The 12,099-nt window shown below is 36.3% G+C and overlaps 1 protein-coding gene across 1 annotated transcript; it reads left to right on the top strand.

Moving 5' to 3' along the window:
* The first annotated feature begins 1,414 nt into the window (after nucleotides 1-1,414).
* Nucleotides 1,415-1,993, top strand: LOC127831319 (cysteine-rich, acidic integral membrane protein-like). The gene has a single exon (XM_052356288.1). It carries the CDS (start codon nucleotides 1,415-1,417, stop codon nucleotides 1,991-1,993), a length of 579 nt encoding a protein of 192 aa, XP_052212248.1.
* Nucleotides 1,994-12,099: the final 10,106 nt, after the last annotated feature.

Raw genomic sequence — 12,099 nt, 5'->3', positions numbered from 1 at the left:
TCATGACGACACAGGACTTCACAACGGTTGTCGACTGCATGATGACAGAGGACTCCACAACAGTTGAGGACTGCATGGACGCAATGGACTCCACACCCGTTGAGGACTGCATGATGACAGAGGACTCCACACCGGTTGAGGACTGCTTATGACAGAGGACTTTACAACGGTTGCGGACTTCATGAAGACAGAGGACTCCACACTGGTTGAAGACTGCATAATAACATAGGACTCTACATCGGTTGAGGACTGCATGGTGGCAGACGACTCCGAACTGGTTGAGGACTGTATGATGACAGAGGACTCCACACCGGCTAAAGACTGCATGAGGACAGAGGACTTCATAATGGATGAGGACTGCATGATGACTCCACATAGGTTGAGGACTGCATAATGACAGAGGACTCCACACCAGTTGAGGACTGCTTGATAACAGAGGACTCCACACCAGTTGAGGACTGCATCATGAGTGAAGACAGCATGATGACAGAAAACTCCACACCGGTTGAGGACTTCATGAAGACAGAGGACTCCACACATGTTTAGGACTGCATGAAGTCATATGACTCGCCAGTGGTTTAGGACTGCAAGTAGACAGATGACCCCACACCAGTTGAGGACTGCATGAGGAAATAGGACCCCACACCGGTCGAGGACTGCTTTTGTCAAAGGACTTCATACCGGTTGAGGACTGCATGAAGACAGAGGACTCCACACCGGTTGAGGACTGCATGATGACAGAGGCCTCCACACCAGTTGAGGACGCTTATGATAGAGGACTTCACATCGTTTGAGTACTTCATGAAGCCACAGGACTCCACAACGGCTGTCGACTGTATGATGACAGAGGACTCCACAACAGTTGAGGACTGCATGATGACAGAGGACTCCACACTTATTGAGGATTGCATGATGACAGGGGACTCCACACTGTTTGAGGACTGCATAAAGACAGAAGACTCTATACCGGTTGAGGACTGCATGAAGACAGACGACTCCACACTGGTTGAGGACTGTATGAAGACAGAGGACTCCACACCGGTTGAGGACTGCAAGATGACAGAGAACTCCACACCAGTTGAAGACTGCATGATGATAGAAAACTCCACACCGGTTGAGGACTGCTTATGACAGAGGACTCTACAGCGGTTGAGGACTGCATGATGACCGAGGACTTTACACCAGTTGAGGACTGCATGGAGACAAAAAACTCCACACCGCTTGAGGACGTAATGAAAATAGACAAATCCACACCGGTTGGGGACTGCATGAAGACAGAGAACTCCACACCGGTTGAGGACTTCATGAAGACAGATGACTTCTTACCGATTGAGGACTGCATAAAACAGAGGACTCCACATCGGTTGAGGACTGCATGATGACAGAGGACTCCACACCAGTTGAAGTCTGAATGATGACAAAGAACTCCACACCGGTTGAGGACTGCATGATGACAGAGGAATCTACAGCGGTTGAGGACTGCATGATAACCGAGGACTTTACACCGGTTGAGGACTGCATGGAGACAAAAAACTCCACACCGGTTGAGGACGTAATGAAAATAGACAAATCCACACCGGTTGGGGACTGCATGAAGACAGAGGACTCCACACTGGTTGAGGACTTCATGAAGACAGATGAATTCATACCGATTGAGGACTGCATGAAAACAGAGGACTCCACATCGGTTGAGGACTGCATGATGACAGAGGACTCCACACCGGTTCAGGACTGCATTATGACAGAGGACTCCACACCAGTTGAAGACTGCATGATGACAGAGGACTCCACACCGGTTGAAGACTGCATGATGACAGAGGACTCTACAGTGGTTGAAGACTGCATGGAAACAAAAAACTCCACACCGGTTGAGGACGTAATGAAAATAGACAAATCCACACCGGTTGGGGACTGCATGAAGACAGAGGACTCCACACCGGTTGTTTACTTCATAGAGACACAGCATTTTGCACAAAGGTTGGGTTCCGCGTGAAGTCAGATGATACCCCACATGGTTTAGGACCGCATACAGATAAAGGTTTAAATAGAAGTTGTAATGACGGTTTGAAACTGCATAAAGCCAGAAGAATTCAGAAATATAGTCGGGACACTATGATTATTGAGAAATTCACAAAAAGGGACAGAATAAAAACAGAGACAGTCACCAAGATTTGATACCGCATCAGACAGAGAATTTCACAAAGGTTTGGTATTGTATGGAACAGAGAACTTCACAAGGTTGAGGGCCGCATAAAGACAGAGGGCTTATAACGGAATATATGTTTATAATAATAGTGGTGAGCTAAGTGTGTGGTCTGATATGCCTTCCAACCGGTTAAAATACAAAACTTAAAAATGATTAAAGCCGTTTTCACCGTCTTTTAAATGTCAATGCATAGTAGACTCTTCGATATGTAACAGAGCAATATGTTTTATGACATTCGTAATTTAAGATTATCACTCTTCAACACATAACACAATATTGACATGAGAGTAAACCTGCAAATCCATATGAAAGTTAAGCATTTGTTAACAAACTACAAAATATATAGTATACATATAGGATCTGGCACGAGTTGTCATTTAATACCATATTTTATTAAACGAGTTCAGGAATGTTGTTAGAAAGCGAGCCTCTGGCTTTCCAGAAGGCCAATGGCCCATGTTGACACAGTTTAGTACAAGCAAAATAATAATGACAGTAATAGACATATCTACATGATTATAACACGCACATGAAATTATGAGTAAGCGAGGTTACACAACTGTTTAAATAATAATTACATAAGTAGTGTTAATAAGTAATTCACAGCAGGAAATACATATTAAAGTAACAATCACGCTAAAAAATATCGAATATTTCGTTAAATAAAGCTAATCCATAAAAAAATCAATGTTCCTTTTAGCAAAATGCAAAATTTCAACGTTATATGTTGTCTGGTAAAATTGATATAACGAGATACAAAATGCTCGTTTTTATTTTTTTGTGGCCACAAATAATTCCATTTATATCTCCCGTGAAATATCCGAACATTTACGTGCGAACACGAGATTGGATACGGTAAGCGTCGGAAGCATGACGTAGCTCGCATGAATAATCATTATGTGAAATCAAAATGAATTCTGGGTAACTGGAACTTAGCGAATGCGAAAATGGCTTGTATAAATTATGCAAATGAACGCAACCCGCATGAATCCGATCCTGACTCGAAAGCGAAAGTAGATTACATCGTGGAACGATATTTAGATATTTAGATGCTTAAAACTTGCCGAATGCTTGTAATATAACGTTTTTACATCAATGTTACTTGTTTTTAGGGTCTTCCTATTGTAATTAACCATCGTATGGTACTACTTGTTGTCGAATGATTTTATATAGCATAATACAGTAGCCGTATGTATTGGTGAGCGTGATAGTGACTTTAACCGTAATAATAATATTTAAGAGGAGAACTCATACTTATCAAAACAGATTGCATTAAATTTTACGTACAATTACTCTACAAAACAAAACCTAAAGAGAGTACAATAAGAACTTACACAAAATACTGATTACACAGCTTAAGCAAATTGTCGGCAGCATACATAGATGAAATACGTTTAATTTAAGAGGGGTAATCCTACTTATCAATACATAATGCATTATTTCTAACACACATTTACTCAACAAACAAAACTAAGAAGGCGTAAAGAAGAACTCACACAAAAATACTCATTATACAGGAATTCATTCACATCCAAAATCAAAAACAGCAGCAATTTACATGTTTTCAGCTAGTTTATGGGTAAAAATACATCAAATGCGCGCATACATGTTCGTTGATCTAACTAAAACTGCGGCATGGACAAAGCACCTATTTGTTTAACACAGATTCACTAATTATCATTATCGGAAGACATTAATTCTATAATTTTTTGCATATTTGCTGTTTAATGAAGGTATATATTTACATTATAAATCTGTATAAAGGTTGCATTCACTAACAAAATGATATTCGTCTTCTAGACGATTACAAACAATACATGTCCTTTGCTCAACATATATGTAGGTTTGGGCTTAGATCATCTGCCACTTGATTAAATAAGTGTTGCAGAAGACCATGCAGTATAAAAATATTATCAAGAGTGCTCATATTTTGTCTAAAACTCACCTGTGCTTCAACGTATACATAATAATGTTACGCCCAATGTGAGAGTCTAATGTTTTAAATGCGAGTTAACAGTTTTCCTAACGTACTCAATAAAGTTATACCTCTATAGTTATTATCGTCATTTATGCTATCCTTCTTGTGCAGAGGAACAACAAAAAACCTCAGACCAGGTATTTGGAAAATAACCACTATCAAATATTTTGTTAAACAGTGTATGTAGATATGGCAAAAGGTTGTCTCTACCATGGACAAAGACTCATTTATATGCATAGCAGGTCCTAACTGTTTAACTGTTTATTAGATTTCAATTCCTTAATAGCGTAATAGCGTAATTATTAATTTCTATTGAAATGGGCTTATTTTATTTATCAAACATTACACTAAATTCGTTTCTCTCATACCGTTCCAAGAAGTAGATAACATCCTCATCAGGCTTAAAAACAAACTGTTTGGATTATTAACGCTTTTGAAAGATTGTTCAAATGTACTCAGGGAAATATTGGACTGTTTGAGCATATTCCAGTAGATTTTAGAATTTCTAAATCTTGATTTTTCGAGTTTTCGGGTTTGTGCCCAATCGTAATGTAATTTTTGCTTTCGTTTACATAGCTTATAATCTGACCTTGTTTTATTAAGTACCATTCTGTTTTCATCTGATTTATTATTTCTAAATTTATTCAGTTGACTGTAAAAAAGATCCCTTTTTAGCACATTAGAGAGAAAACCAAGGTTTTTCATGTTTATTTTTGCTGTGAGCTAACATAACTTAAATTATTTCTAATTTTACGTTGAATAAGAGGCAACTCCATCTAATATTTCATTTAGTTTTACAATGCAACAGTCTATGTCAAGTGATGACGCGCTGATGCTTACAGCATTTGTCCATGTATTTAAATTGTCAATAACATCACTTGAGTGTAAAGCTTCCTGAAATAATAGCATATGGTCATTTTCCCATATATATTTATAATTTAATACCCCCGCAATACCGTTTCGGTCAATACAATTATTGAGTGACGGCTAACTATCTTCAAACGCAAAAGAGCCATGTCGATAGATTTGTAAGCTAGTGTTTTGAGAAATCTCGTCTGGGCATTCGTAGAACTGAAGACTTGACACCGTTTATCAGTAACATTTTCAACAGTGTCATGCAAGTGTGATATTTCTCGGCTACATTTCACTTGTTTTTCGAATGAATCGCAGCCCGTCGAACATGTGTACCATTTTAGTGTCTAGTGAACTCTGTACAAAATCTTGTCTGGACAATTGGGACAATATTTGACCAGTTTGATTACCGCCCACATAATAAGGCGGTTCAGACAAAACACCATATCTGTTTTGAATAGGTAATCAAAAGTCTCGACTCTCCATGTTTGTAAACGACTCTTGTAAAGTTAATTTACCTTTATATATAGTCCAATCAATTTGACGTGGTAGCAAAACCGGTTTTCAGTAACACATCACGATACACATACGATAATCCATGTTTCATATTAAATGCTGTTAATATCACAAACAAATTAAATATCCGTAAAATATGTCACAAATATGCATAACCAAGGCTTTTATTTGCGAATAATATTGTTTTACATAATTAACAATACACACATAAAAGTCATATGCATACTCAATTATATAAATATAAATACATATTTGATGTCACAAAACACGTTTGCATGATTAGAATTTCTATTTTTCTTTTTGATTTTTAGTAGTTCATAAAATTTTTAGTTTTTTAAATGTCCTATTTGAAATTCACAATTAATTGTAGATGTAGTTAGAATGGTTAACACATTATTGCTAACCAATGATCGACGTCAATAACACGCAAGTTGCAGTTCTAAAAGGTTCGAAAATGACATTCATAAATAAATGCAATTAATCGTCGCCAATAATAATAGCCTGAGTTGCTGAAAACAAATCAACACATAAGTCAATTTCTTAACTTCAAACATCCGGATGGAATTATGTGTGTTTGTTCGGTGACAAAGTATTGATAATATCTTACGGGCGAAACAACACTCCATCTGACAATCCAGACTGGAACATTGGTAGCGCCGGTTTCGCAGCGAGTATAATGCTACTGCCACAGAGTTAGGAAACTCCACGTCGACATACCTACCCAAATGAAAATGCTTGAAGATGTTTCATTCTCTTGACAAACATTTGTACAAGTAAAGAAAGAGTTGATTCCACGTCGCTTATATCACGCCACATAGTTATATACTTTGAGTACAATCGTTTACATTATTAGACACATTGATTGTTAGACAACCGGTCAACGCTAGCAATCTGTACATGTTTGAATATTTCAGATCGTTGCTTCGCCTTGCTTCAAAATAATTCCACAATTATTCGTTTTATATCCCACAAGGAGCCATCTAGAGTGTATCGAGTTTAAATCATATGTTAATAAAGACAAAGTAAAGTTTCAGTTAAAAAAACATTTTCTTATAGGAAGGAGGAGGGAGCTCTCTTGTATGACACAAACCACAAAATAACATGTATTCTGGAGGGTTCAAATGCATTCATTGGCGTTTTTTTAATGCTCAAAAGCATAAAATCTCATGTCTCCAAAACGAATATTTCGCAGAGCTATTTGTAGTCCGAGGCTGTCTCCATAACAGTCCAAGATGACATTCGACGCATCAGTAAACTCAATAGTTTCTATAAGCGACCATTCGCTTAGCTTTACGTTTCGTCCAACAATTGCCAGCGTTATAAGATGCTTAACACGCGATAATGCGACAATTAATTTACGTAGGCATGTAGTTGTGTACTTATGGCATTCTATGATATGACTTGGTATGAGAAGAGTTTCATAAGGCATTTCATATGACACAATGCATAAACTGATATAATTTATACTTTGTAATGTGTGTATTATTCGTATAAGCGGATCCATTCTTTCAATACCACTAACCGTCAGACTTTTTAGCTCCACGTAATGTTGGTAATATGTCCTCATAATTCCCCAAACGACCAGGCTGAGATTAGACGTTTCTGAACTGATACATTCAGTTTGGTCTACACTGCGCTGATATTCAGTTTGACTAGAAATCACGAAACAGCATGATAGTATGCATTTTACATCATGACTAAATGCAGACATATCGTCTATTAATTTTTGAAGGAACATGCAAGTACACCGACACATAACTAGCGTAACGTTTTGTATTGAGTTTGGCAATCGGAATGTTTCACTTAAAGTCATATTTTCTAAACACAGAAACTCTAATTGTTTGAGTTCACCTAGTTGACGTGTTAGTGTTGGTGACTTCTCAACGTCCAATTCAATTCTTAACTTTATCAGATATATACAACTTGTCAAGTCCAATCCATCACATTGGACATTCAATTTCAACGTTTCTAAACTTTCTCGTGAACATGTGAGTACCTCTTGTATATCAATGCTGCGCATTTGCCGCTCTGCCAGTTCGAGAGACCGGATGTTTGACTTATTATACATCAAGATGCACTGTAAGTAGTCATTGATGTCGTTAATGTCACTAAACAGGGGATTCCCACGGAATAAATATTCCTTAAATTCAAAATCTCTCAGCATAAAATAAATGTCAGTGTGTTGATTTGCTTTAGCTTCTTTATATCCCCGAACATTTATAGTTTGCAAATTCGGTATGTCTTTGCTACACATGATATGTGACATATTATGTGCAGCCATAACGCTATGACCACTAAAAAATTGAACAATTGCATGAAATCTAAATCTACTTCGCAACAGTTTCTTAGTAATTGCTCTCAAACCGTTTCCATGTCATTATTGCTGCGTGCAATATGATAAGTAACAAGGAACTCTTGGAAACTTTTATGCAGAAATGAAAATGTTGATATTCTTGATGTTAGTCCAGGTGTCGCTTTTTCTGATAGTATTCCAGCCTTTAAGGCAACTGCTTTTTGAGAAGTTGAAAAGTACATTGACAATTCTTTATCACTAAACACAAGTGAGTTCTGCCTCTCTGATGCGAACAGAAAATGAAAAGCTGTCTTTGCAAGGGATTCTATCGTTTCAATGTTTGGTTTGACATGGAGAGTATTTGCAAAACACTTAAAGGGTGGGGTTTCAAAATAGACTTTATCTTCACATACTTTACTTAGTAGATGGTCGATAAAAATGCTGTAAATCTCATTGAACCTCTCAATTTAACTTCTTCTAACCACAAAGAGACAAGAAGTTTGAGCATCATTGGAGACGATAACAAATGGGAGAGGTTATGGTCCTTTGCGTGGGACATAAATTACGTGCGCATTTCTTGCGTTCTTTCTTTTCAATAGTATAAAAACAACATTTCTATGACACTGTTTACACTACAAATGCCATGATTTTGTAGTCGCCAATCGATTTGTGAATTTTTTACGCGATTATCAAGCATTTTCCTGGGTCTTGTAGTAAACAAGAGCGTACATTGATTATGAGTACTCCCGACAATGGGCACAGCAAGTTCACATTTTGGATCACTCCATTCGTCGATTCCGTCCACCGTCAAACAACATTTCTCCGTTTCAATTATTTTCTGTACGAGTTTGTAGGCATCATCTCTTTCAATTTTGAAATATAAACTGTAAAGGATTTGTTCTTTGATCATTTTAAGCATCTCGCGTTGTTCGCCAGCGTTCGGCAAAGTTATAGGAAATATAAACTTAAACTGCTTGATGGTTTCAAGATCTCGAAATATTTTACCTTTTTTAACAAGATTTGTGAAATATGCATTTGATCTGCACCAATCCAATACTATCTTATTAATAAATGTTGTCTTTCCAACACCAGCTTCACCTTGGATGTATATGCGCCGATTTGGCTTTTCATGCGTATAAAATATATCTCTATATTTCCTAACTCGTATGCACTTCTCTTGTTGGTTTCTTATATCATTTGTTTTGACAGTAGGTGGAACAAAGAAGTTGAATATATTTTCGTCTTGTCTTGGGTCTAAAGGACATATCGGTACGTGACTAAAAATCTCTTCGTAATGTATTTTCAGACGGTGAAGTAACTCTGAAAGTTATTGAAAATAACAGTTCAAAACAACAGACCCAGAGGGAAAATGCGTAAGCAGGATCGTAAACATTCTTCGTCGAAAATGTTCTATGAACAGTTGTTACCTATATTTAACAGAATATCAGCGGCAACATTCGTGCAAACAGAATAAGAAGTAAATGTTGTATTGTAAGCTAAATCGCCATTATTATGCACACACGATGCAGAACTATTAATAAATGTAAAGAACAATTACAGTTTACACCGATAAAAGAAGCCTACCTTGACAATCACGCTTGTACTTTTCAATTTCTGATGTTTTGATAGTATGTTTCACCCCTTCGATACATGCATCAGTTGTGGCCTTAATGAACGTTTTAGCAGCGTCGGTAACGTCGGTAATACTTTCAAATCCTTTTATTGCAATCGTCTCTTGTTCGCTTTTTAACTTTTCGTGTTCATCATATATATTGGAGGCAACTTTCTTCAGTTTATGTCTTTCATCTTCTGTTCGTAATGCTATACTTTTAATCACATTTGAAGCGGCTAACTCTATTTTAAACGTACACTAATCAGTTGCTTTCTTCAACTGATCTATGCGGCCAGTAGTCTCTGATGCGACCTGCAGCATTCCTTCATCTGTTGCTCCTTGTAATTCAGTCTTTTCGTACAATGTGTCTTTCCCAATTGAAATTTTGATATCTTGTTCCATTTTTTCTTTGTACTTTTTTATCTCTTCTATTGCAGTTTGTGTGTGCTGAGAAATGGATTGGTGTTGATCTTTATAAGTTGTGGTAATTATATCTTGCATGTCTTTAAGAAGCAAAATGACTTTGTCGTTAGCCAATATTAATGGGTCGTTTTGCAGCTGCAACAAAGTAAAAACATTGTTCGATTAATCATGCAATAACAATTCATCTCAAACAATTAATTTTATATTAGCTTTAGATGGGCAGTATACTCACTATGCTCGCTATGAATGGGTAAAGTCGGGTCATTCATTCTTTTGTATTATCGCATAACCGGTACGAAACGGTTAATATTCTGCCAGTTTAATTATTCATACAGTAAAAATTGATATAACGTTAATTGAACATGATAAATTAGGGACAAGGGTCCGAATGAGTCTTTGAACATCTTTATAACGTTGTCTCCGCTCAATTTTTATCTTTAATTGTAATACATGCGATCGAACAATCACTTCATGTTGAAAATGTTAACATTGAATAATTCAATACACACAAAACAAAGCCGCCATGTACGCAATAACAAATATTGTACTCGGTAAGATAAATACGTTACATGACTTGTATTGACCCCGCACGAAAAACTTTTTCGTAAAAAGCTCGATCCAATATTATTTAACTGACAGTATAATTATGTCCTGTAATACAAATTTTGTAAGAATTTGTATATATTAGAATTATCGAATTCCATGATTAGGTGGCAAATATTGTTTACGTTATTATGACTATGATTATGTTAGGTTTTTTTAATGCAAATATGTTCGCACTGTACATGTTTGTACACTGTAAATAGCCGTGTTTAATTAAAAAAAAAGAAAAACAAATAGTACCTTTTGCAGATTGCTTACTACCTCCTGTGCATTGAGATCATGAGCTAAACATGTTTTGTCACTCAATATGTGTAGGAAGGTTGTTATGTAAGCATTGAGATTATCGTCTGTAACCGTCAAATCAGGACAATGACGTACGTCACGGCTTATTTGACGAGCCAAAAATGCAATCAAATAATTGACATACGTGTGGTATTATATACGTAAATGCTTGATATTCAAATACACGTATGCGTTAATAAATCACAATAACTGAGTTAAAAATATCTATATAATCATTGCATGCATACATAACAGATACAATGATTAATATATATGCTAATAACAGTATAAGTATGTATGGTGAAACAAGACTTATAATACTCGCTTAAGAAGGAATTACACTTAGAGAGAGGGGTGGACTAGTCTGTTCAAGAGGAGCTATCTATTGAATAGTATATTACCTAAAAGACGGCACAGAGTGTAACCGCGAGAATATATTGTTAGCGAATAAGTTTTTCTTTTTAATGCAGAAATAAAACACATTTGTATAGGGGCAACCTAGGTGGGTTATCTAAAAAAACGTCTATATATGCTCCGACACAGTCATACATGCAGGAATGTTTTAATATACTGATAATAATACATTGGTTCCCGAACTGAAATAATAGCTATCAAAAAGAGCGTATCGAAATAAAAAATGCTGTAATGTAACAGCTATTTTGTGAAACAAGGGTCTACGTCATGTTCACCATATCAACATATAGGTATTAATTCAAGAGCGAACCTATGATAATTCATTTAACAAATAACATTTAAGTTGGCAAGTTGTGCTGATATGAGTTTTTAATGTAAAAATGAAATGTATATTCCAAATAATTAAAGATCATTACAAAAATATCTGATAAACGTAATAACGTGCCATTTTGTAAGGGCATTTACCTAAGTATGAAAACATTAATGAGTTATGCACTCAAATTTAGTGTCGTGAATACATTACATCTCAAAATACTTTGCCCTACATGACTGAGAGAACAAAATACATGTTTTAACAAAGGAAATATTTTATAGGGAAGCGTGTTTATATATAGTGACAGATTGGTGCCTTTATGGTAAAGTAAGACACCCTTAAACTAATAAACCTTTAAGGGATAACACGTTTTGATTGTATTGCTGACACTGACATTGAAGTGTTTAACAGCTACATGTATTGATGAAGACCCTTTTATACCAGGTGCAAATGACGTTTACATTTTTAATGCTGGCTTTGTAAGTGAACAAGTATACCTTAGTTAAAAGACAGGGCTCTGAGACAGTAGTCGATGATATGGCGAATGAGAATCCTCCATCGAATAGCTTGCAGTTCAATATGACGCTGATTATTCCGTTGAAATAGT

This window comes from Dreissena polymorpha, chromosome 5 (genome assembly GCF_020536995.1).
Source record: "Dreissena polymorpha isolate Duluth1 chromosome 5, UMN_Dpol_1.0, whole genome shotgun sequence".
Classification (NCBI taxonomy): Eukaryota; Metazoa; Mollusca; class Bivalvia; order Myida; family Dreissenidae; genus Dreissena; species Dreissena polymorpha.
Note: the sequence above shows the minus strand (reverse complement) of the source record. Positions and strands in the feature narration are given on the sequence as shown.